This window comes from Molothrus aeneus, chromosome 8 (assembly GCF_037042795.1).
Source record: "Molothrus aeneus isolate 106 chromosome 8, BPBGC_Maene_1.0, whole genome shotgun sequence".
NCBI lineage: Eukaryota > Metazoa > Chordata > Aves > Passeriformes > Icteridae > Molothrus > Molothrus aeneus.
Window position 1 is genome coordinate 11,621,615 of NC_089653.1, and position 14,318 is coordinate 11,635,932.

The 14,318-nt window shown below is 35.7% G+C and overlaps 1 protein-coding gene across 29 annotated transcripts in view; it reads right to left on the minus strand.

Moving 5' to 3' along the window:
* Nucleotides 1–14,318, minus strand: part of KCNMA1 (potassium calcium-activated channel subfamily M alpha 1) — a 415,621-nt gene that overhangs the window by 231,562 nt on the left and 169,741 nt on the right. For all 29 annotated transcript variants that reach the window (XM_066554104.1, XM_066554103.1, XM_066554096.1 and 26 more), the window contains exon 3: nucleotides 1,434–1,495. In XM_066554104.1, coding sequence (XP_066410201.1) covers nucleotides 1,434–1,495 — 62 coding nt within the window. The remainder of the gene's footprint in view (nucleotides 1–1,433; nucleotides 1,496–14,318) is intronic.

Consider the following 14,318-nt stretch of genomic DNA (forward strand, 5'->3'; position numbering starts at 1 on the left):
CGCTGTAGTTTGATCTGAAATTGAAACATAAGTAAGAACAGGTTTTAATCTATTCCACACTTTTGACCTGGAAATGTCAGGTATCCAGGAGCTTTGCCACTTTGCTTTAAAAAGTTTTGCAAAAGTCTTCAGGAAGGAACCACTTTACATACTTCAGTGGTGACATATTAAGGAAAAATTGCTAAAATCAACAGAAACACTCATTGCAATGTTAAGAAGGAAAACCAATTGTCCTCACTTCAAGGGAGCTCAAGACAGAACTTGAGTTTTCCCACCACGTGGCTCCTCTCCACAAAGAAAACCTCTGCTTTAGTTATTTTCATTATCCTTAACACATCTATGGCTTCAAACTCGCACAATACAGAGCTGGCATCCACGTATCCAAGAATGCCTTTTGCTGGTGCCACCACATCCCAAATATCGGGACGTACAGATGTCAGCAGGGGAATGTCTGATTTTCTGAGTCACAGAATGACTGGTTTAGAACATTACTACTACCATTACAGACAGTAGGCAGGCTCACATGGACTGACTCTGGTGTACAATCTTAACAGTTGCAGTAATGGAAAACCTTAAACTAGCTCAGAGAAAGCATGAGCATGTCATCATAGAACTTTAAATTGCTATTGATTCTTCAGAATATCACACTCCCAAAAGAACTGTATTCAAGGAAGAATATTTTTTTAAGTTCCTTTTTATTAATTTCTTCTGTGTTAGGCTACCAGTGTGCCTGTTACAACACTGACAGTGCCCAGCTCAATGTGAACACAAGAGTGGAGTATGAACAGTATCAGAATATGGTCTGACTTATCTTGTTTGTATCAAACCACCACACAGCCTGATAAAACTTTCTTCTGCCTGGCCAAAACCACACCACTGTATGATAACATCAGAGTAAACCTAAAAAATACTGAGATGCTTTGCAGACCATGAGTAGTTCACCTTATGGTGGTAGAAACCTATCACGCTCAGAAGCTGGAAATACAGAGATGCTCATACTGTCTAATTCATGCAGAGGTTTTCAGAAGTGTTCTTGTCACTCTCCCCAGATGCTTTTTACTCCTCCAAACTGCAATTTTCTGACAAATATTTTTAGTCTTTATTTCTTACCCTAGTCTTGATTTTGAAAGAAAGATTCTGCACATGTGTAATGAATATAAAAACTGTAATTTTGCAAGAGTATGTATAATCTCAATACACAAAAGTAGTTTTCCTCTCCATTCTACAGATCCAATGTGACTGTGTTCAATTCAGTTTATGTAATTTTTTTTTTCCCATTCTTGAGTTATTTTTGTAGAACCTTTGCTATTATAGAGTTCTTTGCACTCAGGCAATGAGATCAAGCACTGATTTGAAGTAGATGAATGGAGAAATTCAGAGATGTATAATTGCTGCAGGAAAGGAGAGAAAGGAAAATGTACTCAAATACTCACTTTGATGAATCTATGAAGTATATTACAAGAGCACCAATACTAAGAGCGAAGACTAAGACAACCTACAAAAGAAAAGAAAAGAGTAATTATTTAACAGCATTAACCATTTATTCTTTTACATACAAAAACAAAAAAAAAAGACAACAAAAATAAATAATAAGCTAGTTTAATTTCAGCTCTGATTTTCTTTAGGAAATTAGTCCTACTTGAGCTTCAAACATTATATATTATCATAGAATCTTTCTTGCATTAAAAAGAGACAGAAAAATCTGGCTTTACCAGACCTCTTCTTCAGGATTGCTCATTGGTACAAAAACCAGGAGTGACCAAACTTCCATTTATATACATGGATGTGAAACCCACAGGAAAACCGTAAGAATGCACTCATGTCCATAGGGGCTACAGTGAACTGTCAAACAGTTTAAAGCAAAACTTGATGCAGCACACGATAAAAGTTATGACTTTTGTTGACAATCTTAACATTTAAAGCTACAGATGAGTACTGGAATAAAAACATCTTGATTCAATACAGGCTTCAGACTTCTTTCTGAAGCTGCTGTATTATGAACAAGCCTGAGTGAGGATCACAGTGCAAGGAGGGGACACACAAGGTTTTCATTCTAAGTAGACTTTCTGAAACAGTGTAGACATTGCTCTGCTCCCAGCTGTCACTCAGTGCTGTAAAGGCAGCATCTGAAGCAAGGTATAATTATTACATAACCAAACTCTGAAGTTCTGCATGGCCAATATCAAAAATGTACATATCTTCAATAAAATAGTCATTAATGTATGAATATTACATAATTAATACTAATTGTTAAAATAACTATTCAACTGAAAGCTTAAATGATTTTTTCTTACTTTTATATCCTGCTGACCATAATATTTTTTACTTTGTGAATGTTTGAAAAAGAGTATTTTGCCTGAGTACAAGTATCTGTTGTCTTGTCTGATGCATTATCACCTGAACCAGTGAGATCTGTCCATCAAATTCAAGAATCAAAGCATGAAATTCATTGAAATAACATTTTTACTACCCAAGTCTAATATATTTGTGTTAACATCTAGAGTTGAAATCTTCTTTCATTGTGTACAGGTGTTGCAAGGTGAAATAAGCTATTAAACGCATACCAACTGGTAGTAGTCTCACCATCACAAGAAATTATAGTGGTGAATAGAACTTGTGGATTGTTATCTGACAACATACCCCAAATTATGATTAGCAGCCATCCCAAGGCCCATTTTCCTCTGAATTAAGATAGTGGGAATCATATTATTATGCACACTCTGCCCTACCTGTTGGAATATTCCAAGCTAGATACAATCATGGTTTCAATCTGAATCAAATCTGCTCCATTATTTATTATCAATCCATTTCAAGGAAAGTCTGCATTTTTAAAAAACAAAATTTTAAAGAGTGCTGAGTGTTCTGAGAACACAGAGCTTACAATTTTGGCAAAAATTTTGCTTTTTCCCAAACCAGTTTTAAACACAGCTATTTACTTTCAAATAATTTAAAGTCAAGTATTAGTGGTAATGTTTTATCCTTCTTTCTGTGGAATCATTTCTATAGTAACAGCACCCTCAAAGCCACTATTAAATATAGGTATCTCTTTAAAAAAATCAGGAAAGAAAACAGCAATGAGAAAACAATAAAAAGCAAACAATCTATAAATAACAGAAGAAAGAAAAGAAGAAAAAACAACCATAAAAAAAGCCACAGGACAAAAGAGATTTACCCTATGGTAGGAGTTTTGGGTTGCAGAATGCTGAGATGGCCACTTAATGCTGGAAATGAAAATTTAAAAACTGAGATTGTAATCCATTTGGGACTCTATAAATACTCTTCTTATTCATTCAAGTTTCACAAAGCACACAAGGGCTTTGTAAAACTTTTATTTTCCTTTTCACATAGCAAGTCTCGAGTTATGACTTTCAGTCATTTCCTCTGACCTGTAGAGCAAACCCAGCAAAACACTGCATCAGCCTTACATTTCAGTTATAGCCAATCCTTTGTTAATCATCACTATGCTGGCTCAATGTTATAGAGATTCTGGGTGCGACCTTCCAAAACACTTAAGGCTTTCAGATGTTCTGTGACAGTTCATGTAACTGCCACTAAAATGCAAAAAACATATAGATATATATTTATATACACACCTGATTTTAAACCAAGGCTTATTTTCTCTTCTCTTGCCTTGAAACACATACCTAACACGATACATAATGTCTCAAAGAACCACAGAAAGGGTATCAGAAGAGAATGGAATATGAAACTCCATTTGTTTTTCCTGCTAGCAGAGAAACACATTTTTCCTTTGCTAAGTGACAGGGGAGTTGAGCTGAAATTGAAACCATCAAGTGTGTGGGAAAAGCAGACCCTGAACCAATCAGGTTAAAGTTATAGTAAAATAAAAAAAAATAGATTTTAACAAACCCCAAACTCCTGTATGCTATATGATAATATCTCAGATGCAAGTTTTTTGTATTCCCATTTAAAGAACGTGGAGTGTAACCTGGTTATTCAGACCCAGGATGACACTTACTGAGTTTGCTCTAGTGTTCCCTAGATTGCCAGGGGAGATAATATCTGTTTTAGAGACCTTACTAGGCTAGAGGGGCGTCACAAACATAGATCCATACCCCAAATTCACAGCAACTAAAATCTGAGGGAAGGAAAAGCACGTATGTATGTGAATTACTGCCTTTCTGGTTAACTAGGCCATGGCAAGAAGTTTGCTTCCTTTGTTTATTATTTCAATGTGTTTGCCAAAACATTGCAATTGCTACACATCTATTATAACCCTTCTGTACAGAAGGAAAGAATCCTTTAATTTATAATAGCTTGCTGTTTGTATAAGATTGAGAAATGTGAACTCATATGCTAACATCTATACTGACTAAGCACTTACTAACAAATTAAAAATAAACACCAATCTGATTAAAGAAAAGAGGGGGAAATACATGGAATAGTTGCTGCATATCCCTAAATCTTTCATAAAAAAAGGAACAGAAAAATCCAGCCCCAGATTTAAACAAAAAAGTAGAATGCCTTTTTATGGCAAGAGTCAGAGAAACTGCAGATAAAATTCATCTAAGGAAAACTAAAAATGTTTTGACTGATTCCAAGATGCTCTAGAAGAGCTTTGACTGCAGTCAAAATTTAGGCATCCATAATAAATACAAAAAGAAAAAAGAGAAAGAAAAAAAGGAGAGTTTTGATAAGGGTGTAACAACATAATAATACTGCAGGCAAGAACCAACTCCGAGAAACACTGTCCCAAATAAGCTCAGGCCCCAGCCCATGTAACAAAGGGATGATCCAAGGGGTGGCACTGTTCCCCCTACAACTCCAAAACTGCACTGTTGAAGAAAAAAGGGAAAGCAAGAAAGCTGGTTCATTAGACAGGAGGGCTACAGTTATTAATGAAGAGACTCTAGAGCAGGAACTTCAGATTCTCATACCCTGTAACACTTGAACATTCTGTGAAAGTTGAAACAGAACTCTTTGAAGTTTCAAAGGCAAATTCGTGCTTATACAAGATTAAATTATCCAAACATAATTAATACAAAATAGCATAGAACTCAAGAGGCAAAGCAGAAAATCAAAAAGGAATAATTATCTCTTTTTATTTTCCTCCAAAATTAAGTATTAAAATAGGAAGTATGCAGTGAAAAAAAAACCAAACACTTTCAGAAATCTGTAACCCCTAACACCTCGGGGCATCAGAGAGTTCTTATTTTTTCTGACGACAATCTGTTCTGTACTGTTCTTCAAAAATGTTTCTTTCAAACTCTTATTCTATGGTTAAATTATTCTACCCAAAGGCTACTGTAATCATTAGAATATACTAGGTTTTTAGTCACTAATATTTTTTTAAATTTACTTGGTTTTCATTTCTACATTCACACAGTAAAGTCTGTTAATAAGATACTCAGTTTTATCAACTATGATTTTAAGATAAAATTCCATTTGTTTTTATATTTATAATTAGTTATGGAGAACACTAATTAGTTCCTAGTTCCTGTATACATAAAGCTAAAGCCTCAATGATCCATTAAACTTTTGTTTGCACTACTAAGATGTGAATAGCCTGATGTTTTGATCTAACTTGGGTGAAAATTCTCATACCTTAAATCTAAACCCCAAATGTCATTTAACCATCAAATAAGAAATAAACTGTAGTTCTTTTATAGACAGGCAGAATTTGCTTGTCCAGATTTATTAGGAATGAGAACCATAAAAATCCAAAGACCCACCTGCTTCAAGTTACATTTCAGAAGTTATCAATTCCTTCTAGTTTGGCAATCCCAGCATTACTTTGTAGACTCTCGGAGATGTACCCACATCTCTGCAATTTAACAAAAGTAAGACCTTCTTGACCATAGAAGATCCAGAGTATCTTACCTAAAATTGCCAACTCTTAGTTACTGAGTTAACTTAATTGCTAACTCAGATACTTAATTGCTACTCTTTGTTACTAAATCTTCATTTTGAGCTTGAAGCAACTAAAACACTAAATCCAAATTTTGCAATTTTTATAGCCACATTAAAAACTTTTCAGAAACCCTGACTTGAAAATCTTTTACAAGATTCTACATGCAAGTCATTTCCTTTCAGTGACATTTTACGATTTAGTTTTTTGTTTACTGCTATTACAAAAAAGGAGTTAACAAAAAAGTTCATCAGCTATTAAATTTTACAGTAACTAATTTAGTGATCAGCACACAATAAAAACAGTACTGTAAATTTGTCAGCTTTACAAGATTTTTTGCTATATAAATTTTCCCCTTCAGCAAAGCTCATATAGGCTTACATTTTCCAAGTCTGAGTTTATCCAAAAGAGGAGGTGAAGGGGAGTGAGAAATGACTACTTGATAAACCAGGAGACAGTAAATTCTCCATAAACTTCTGTCAGAAAATTCATAGCAAGGATTTAATTTTAAAACCAAAAGGCATCAAAGTGGTCCAGCATGAGCTCTGCTTGATGACCATGAATAATCAGAAGTCTTGGTTATTGTCCTTAGTCCTACCATTCTTATGATGTGTAACTTAAGCATATTACTTGACCTCTCCAGGCTCTCAATTCTCCCTCTTGCTTGGATTTGGCAGGAATACTCCATGTCAAACTCATCAGGGCAACCACTCCCCTCACTACAGGTGTTTGCAGTGGGTCTTGCACAGCTGAGACCTCTCCTGAGGCCACAGTAACCACCAAGACCCCAAACATGACATGGCATCAGTGGCAGCAGCACTGCCTATGACAGCAAAGGGGCTTTGTGCATTAAAGGGTTTTATTTAAGTAGAAAGGTGTCAGTAACTCTATGATAAACTTTTTGCCAATTTTTCTGGAACTATACTTTTGGTACCATTAAGTCACTACCCAGTATAATAAAGTTTTTAGTTTATTACTAAAATTCTGTACTTATCATAAATATATCTTTAAAAATACAGATCATATGTAATGCATCTCTTTTTACAGACTTGAATAATATTGATAAGAACTATAGAAATAACATTATTTCTGGGACAGAAAACAGATAAGAGCAAGCAGAGAAGAGTTACCAAAAAAACCAAAAAAAACCCAAAAAAAAAAGGCATATATTTAGTTCCCAAATATCTAATTTATGCATCAGAGCAGTAGTTTGGGAATATCTGAAATGTACAATTAAAAGCTATGGTAAAGGCCTGAATCACTGTGAGCTTGCCTAACTACTCATGACTGTAGTAAGTAACTGATGTAATAGGTCACTGGGAATAGAATATGAAACATCTCTGAATGAAACCATACTAAGAAGAATTAGCAAATTCAGTCTCCCTGCCACAAGCTCCGTTTTCTTCTCTCTCCAATAAAAGATTCAGCTTTCTTGCATAGACTTGAACAGACTACATCTCATTTGAGCAGACTGCTTATTATAAGGAATGCTGTGAAATCAAAATAAAGGAATTACTAGAGTAGACATCAGAAACAGAAATATATTAAAAAATTAAACAAACAAACAAACAAAAATTTAAACAAACAAACAAAAAAATTATAACTTCTATATACTTTTCCACACACAGTTCCAATCTGATTTGAGGAAAGATTTTTCAAAAGCATTTTTGCTGTCATCTGTTCTGTACATGCTTCAATGTATGTTAATATTTCAGCTTCATTTTGCTTTCTTGATACAGATTGGGGTTTTTCTCAACTTTCTACTGACATATTGACAATAAAATGAAAACTTCTGTTAAATCTATAAATGTGAAAAGACTGAGATTTTCTAATTAGTGAAAAAATACAAGACAAAAAGTCCCATCTGTTAATGGTGCTCTGCAACTTGAAGTTAATTAGGTTTGCTGGGAGAGTGCCTGGCAATATGACCAATTAAAATACATGCAACTTTTCCAATTCAGTATCATTAGTCAAAAAAATAGCAGTACCTTCTATCAAAATGTGCCACTATCTGGAGCTAAGTGGATGGCATTATATGTCTGTAAATATCTGCATATTTGAGGGGCTTTTCTGCCCCCAACCTAAAAGGTTCTTCCTCCTGATTAGCTAGCAGTCACCTAATTAAGGTCAAAATCACTCTTTGTACATTGGCAGAAGAATAGCTCTCACAGATTTCCAGTGGATGTGTGACTGGCTCTACAACCACGCTGAGCAAAAGCGTTGTGTTGGTGACCATCACCAACTACTGGGGATGTCAGTGCTCTCCTTTCCAAGCTCCTCACTGTCCCACTGCAGATAAAGGCTGCCAATAAGCCTGCTGGCATGTTGTTCTAGAGAAACCACTGATGACCTGTCACTCAGATCCTGCAAAAATGAAAACCAGCCAGCTCAACTGCAGAACTGCACAAAGGCCAGAGAACCCAGGGAAGGGTCTCCTGTCACACCCTGCACTGCACCAGAGCAGCACGTGTGCTGGTGGCCGATAATTCACAGCCCCATGCCATTTGCTCAGCCGAAGAAAGCCTCTGGGTTTTGTGTCAGACCTTGAAATGCAGCATGTGCTTTTTTTTCTCTGTTTCTATGCTACTGTGCTTCAGTTGTGACAAAAGGGGGTTTATCTCCACATGAAGAATTGGAACCAGGTAACTTCATCTGGAGCACTTTGTTCTAACAATATTTTGGCCAACCTCTGGCTAAACAAAGTGATCAAGGGGAGATGAAGCAGCAAGCTGCACTTTTTGGTATAGTGCCTACACAAAAAAAATCTCCACCTGTGCGTGGAACATCTTGGAAAACACAAAAGTGCGCTAATTCCTGGGCAGAATAAAAGACAAGATATTACCCAAAAATCACAATCAAATTCTTTATAATTAATTTATAAACCAATCTAACTATATGATGGTGCAACACCTGGGAAAGTAATCAACTCAAATCAAATAAATCTATTTACCAGTAAAATGTAATGTAGTCGTCTGCCAACCCACCTCTGTATCTGGAATACTGCAATACAGAACTGAAAAATCAATAAACTATAAAAAAAAAAAAGGAAAATACTGGAAAACATGGTCTTTTTGAATTAAGCAATTATCTATTATCTATTAAGCAGTATACTTTTTCTTAAAAGTATTTGTTCAAAAAATAAAAAAAAATTAAATAATAATAAAAATTAAAAAACACAAAACCAAACAAAACCACAAAAACTAATTTCACAGTTCTTGTCCATACTCCTCATCATTTACCATTCAGTTTTGTAACTGACAACAAAATAGGAGAACATCCAAGAAACAGTCAAAGAAAATACAAAACAGAAAACAAAGAATAGTGGTGAAAATACCAGAAAAGAATAATACAATAGGGTAAACAAAATGCTGTGTCTTTAAAATGCTAAAATCAGAAAGATATCGCTGAAGTAAAGGGTTTGAGGTAAGGAAACCACTCAAACAAGTTTTCAAGAAAAACTGCAGTCCAAAATGTGGACCTTCTGAGAATTTAGGCCTCTTCCTACAATTCACAGTGCATTTGTACAATATTATACATATTAACAGTACTGTTAAAGGGAGCTCAAACTTTACTGCCATGCCATAAGAAATTACTGAAAAGAAGTACATTTCTTTGTGAATGAATCACTTTAAGGATGACATTTAATGAAATTATTTACCTTATACATTCAAAATTAATACTAGATTGTATGGCAGACAAAAGGAATCCTCACATTCCTCAGTTATTTTGACATTAGTCTGACATGCAGCCTACACAACAGACAGTCATGCCAATAAATGTTCAAAGAAGAAACAGAGAAAGAGGTTACTCCTCCTTGCTAAGGTTTTATAATTGAACAAATTGCTAAATTTTCAGATTTTGTGTTACTCAGATTTCCTGCTACTATTTCTCAATTTTCAAACAGCAGAACTCCACAAACACAGAAACAAGTAACCTCCCATTTGAACTGTTTAGGTTCTTAGTCACCAGACAGCAAAGGTAGATACAGCTGTGCATGTATTTGAAAAACTGGAAGCTCTTGGCTTCAGTAAAGCCTAGTAAATTTTCATTCAAGAAAAAGACGGAATCAAGAATGCTGAAATCATTTAGCACACGACAGAGGATTTGAATGCTTGTCAAAGAGTGTACTTTAAAACATGAAAACAAGACACAGAAGGGAAAAGACTCACTGCTAAATGCATCTGACAGGCTGCAAAAGGAGTTTGCTGCTGCAGTATCAACATCACAACTCTCATCTTCCATGTACCATTACCTCATGTGGGTTTTCTCTTAAACCTTTTGTAATATAATATAATAAATGAAATTTAGCACTTTCATTTCCAGACAAAACATAGAGTATAACAATTTCTGATACTTGCAAATACATTGGTCAACTTCTACTCTAAGTCTAGAAAAATCCATAACTGTTTCATAGACTTCTAAAGGGAGGTAGCCATCAACATGACTTTTTTAATGGGGACCACTAAACCTTCGGCCATTCACACGAGGATTTTCAGGAGCTCACTGCTCCTCAAGTCATGTTCTCTGCTCAGCCATTTGGCACAGCTTAATGTCAACTATATGAGCAGCTTTCTGTGACAATTAACAGGGATATCAAACACAGGACCATCAATGAGGAAAATGAGCAAAAGGAAACTACGTGATATAGGAAGGGGGGAAACTTGGCAACAGAGCTAAAGAGCACAGTAGCTTTGAAAGCCACCTTTTTAAGCATCTTTTTCCTCCTTTTTCTCTGCCATTGTTTGTCCTTCAGTCATTTTGCCAAATTTGATAGCTTTGACTGATAGCTATAGGAAAATCTCTCTTACCAATCTGCTTTGAAGATTAAAAAATTGACTTTTTTATCACTGGGAATAAATCTAAGCCTACTTAATCATCCAGCTATACATGAAAATGCGTGAATACAAAAAGCTGCCTTTAATTAGTGTACAAAAGAAAACTATAGAGAGCAAGTCTGAGCATTGTAAATTGTAGCACTCACTAATTTTTAGTCTTTTTAGTAATTTAGTCTTAAGAAGTCTGATAGTTCTAAACAAAGGCATAAACCTCAATAGTTTTACAGAGGCTATGTCAAAACATAATTCTTATCAGACCTCTCAATTTCCGACAGCAACAAAAAAAGAGACAATGTGAGCTCTTCTGGTTTTTAGACTAATTTGAACTGAAAAGCCTGCCAATTAATTATCTGATAAAGCCATTGATCATGAGATGTGAGTTCTCCTCATAATTAGAAAATAAAATTTAGCAATTTTAAGGGAGCAGCTAAACCTAAAGTAGACTGGTCAGGGTTGTGGTGATCTTGGTTTATGGGTAAGCATTCACTCACACTAAGAAAGCAATTTTCAGTGGGCTTTGGAATAACATGGAACCAATGTTCATACAGTTGTTTCTGCAACTTGAAAAAACATTCATACATATTTTCTCTTTATATTAGGTAAAATTTGCATAAGCATAATTATATGCTACTATGGGTCAAATCTTGACTCACAAGACTGCACTGATATGCAGACCTTGATATTTCAGAGAAAGACAAGGAGGCCTTTGATGCCATCAATTACAAGCAGTGGTGATTTCCATACTGTCACTGTCAAGGTGATGGCATGTTGTGAATATTGTTAATCTGGAATTATGATTCAACATTATCTACCAAATGATAGGAAATTTACATGAGGTATGAAATTAAATCAGTGATTTGCAACTATCACTAAAGACCAATGCAGAAAACAAATGATGCAGCAAGCAAATGTAAAAGCTATTTTATACAACAAACCTTTTCTTGCAGGGAATGCTTTTTCTCAGTGGTAGGATGGAAAGACTAGTTTCTCTGTTAGGATGCAAAGACTGATTTATTCAACCAACCTGCTCACTGCCGTCTCTGTTTTGCTATGTAGTTATAATTTTAAAACTGAAAGCTTTATTATGAGCCTTCTTCTATGTGGCCAAAGGCCTGCAGAATCAACTTCAAACGTAACTCTCTAACAGCCTTATACAGTACCCTTACTTTTAAAAAAATACAGCAGTGACCACTAAATGCCTTGAAACCAACTGTTACCTCAGCAGACTTCTTCTATTGCTAGTGACAATATCATCAGGTCCTTTAAGTTTCACCCTCTGGTACCATGGCTTTTGTTATTCTTTTCATAGAACATGAAGATTTTAATTAAAAAAAAAAACCCACCAATAAACAACATTCTCAAAGTCCTCCTTTCCTCTGGGCCCATAGCCTTTGCATCTTTATCTGGCTTTGCTAGCCCATAGTATTTCTCATCAGAATCTTTATTTTTCATGCAGACACCATTTTGAGAAAATTACCTACCTTCCCACCTGCTTTATAGGGTCCTTTATAAATGTGTAAGAATGAAAGGCCACCAAGTTCATTATGGTGTGGTCTTATTCACAGGCATAAAAGAGGGTGGAGAATGAGGAACATCCAACTTCAGCTTATATTCTGTTTCATAAATGCCAGCTGATACATAATTTTTCCCCTTTTCTGCATGCTTGCTTCAGCCTAGCTATAGTCTCTTTCCAAGGCGTTTCTGAAAACCACCAAAAAACCAAAACTGGAAAAACTACCAGGCAATCATGTAGGAAAAAATTGGAAAAAACTACCAGGCTGTCATGGTGAAAAATTTATAAGACATATTCTTAGGACTCCATGTCTTTATGTTAATATGCAGTTTTAGTTGACATTTTAACATTACAGAATGGGTAGAAGTTTAAAGTACATAATGGATTTGAAGGTTTTTTAAGTATTGCAAAAAAAAAATATTTTTCATGAACTATAAAAAACATCCAGTAGCAAACCTTGTGAAAGACAAAGTGGTTTTCTCTGAATAAGTACTGCAGAACCTGCCTGAGATTCCTGTAAGGTAAATTATGCCATTGAAGTGTAAACCCTTTTCTTTTTTCCTTCCCTGCCTCCTGAAACTCTACTTACTATTGAGCTCCTACAGAGATTCAGTCCAATGCTGCTTTATTCAAAAACCATTTTAAAATAGGTCACCTTTCTAGAGTCTATTCTTAAACAGAAAGTTTGAAAAGCAGATGTCAATGAGATTACCTTTTTAGCACCTCTTTATCTGTAACAAGAGTTTAAGTCTTTAGCCTGGGACAGAAGCTTCTCTCTCCCAGCTGTAGGCCCAGCTGCTTTCCTACACTGTGCTACACCCACTGCTCTGATGCTCAGCCTCCCCTAAAGACACTGCTCTTGTCTAGTAAAGGAAAAGCTGGCAGGTAAAAGAGAAAGACCAGCAGGGTGAGTGAGTGGCCTATTTTGGTTTTCTATCAAACCAAAGTCTCATCAACCCCTGGGTTTTGTCAATGACCTCCTCCCTCCTCTGAAGCAGTTCACTGCAATTACAGCCCTATACACAGGACCAAAAAGTGAGAAAAAACAAGAAAATTATTAAAAGAAGTCCAATGACACTTAACAAATGGCAATAACACTTGAAAAGTGTTTATACCAAATCTGCAAATGAGAAATATTTATACTGCAGTGATGACACTGCACAAGAAGGAAGACTATCAAGTCCTAATGCTAACAAATAATTTGTTTTCTCAACAGCTTGGCTGACATGCTTCCTTTCTGACTCTCAGGCAGAGCTGGAAGACAGAGCTTTCAGCATTTGTAATTTCAAACACTAAGTTAAAATTCCATTTGCTGATTGTCCAAAACCCCAGAATGCGCCTCTGATCAATCTTACAACAAAGACCCATGTAAAAGTGTGCCAAGGCAGACTGCTGACTCTGAAAGGAAGTCCATGTACTGATTCATTAATGCCACTGCCAGCAGCACTGACTCATTCCTTGGAGATATCTTGCTGAAGCAGTTTCTCAATCCATAGTTTAGTTTCTTATCATGGTTACAGGTGTATTAGACACCAGGAAGACCAAGCACACAGTCATATGTGCTTACAGGACTGAAATTAAAGCTGCAGCTCTCTCTTAACTCTAAGAACTAGAGTAGGATGTCACTACTGACAAGACCATGCTGCAGGGCTACTCCACAAAATAAAACATGGGCATGAGGAAAGGCTGCTGGGGATGAACAGAGACTTTGCTAGAACAGGTGACACAGATTTTGCACAGACACTCTGCCACAGACAATGTATGGTATAAGCTGCACAGTAACCAAACAGGCTTATTTTTGTACCAGTTCTTGAGTGAATTAGAAGCAAATAACCACTGTACTGAATAAATAGAGCACCTGTTTGTTGTGGTTCGTGTTTATTGTTAAATGGTCCATTCTATTATCCCCTCCACTTTCTAAAAATGGAGCAAGATTTTAATATCAATCATCTTCCACCTCAATAATCTTGGGACTAAAAAATGTTTGGTGAAGTTATTACCTCACCACTTTTTAAAATCCAGTATTTAACATCAATGACTCAGTTATTAAATAGTTCTCATTCTGTCCAGAAGCTTTTAAACTCTGTGGCCAGATCAATGA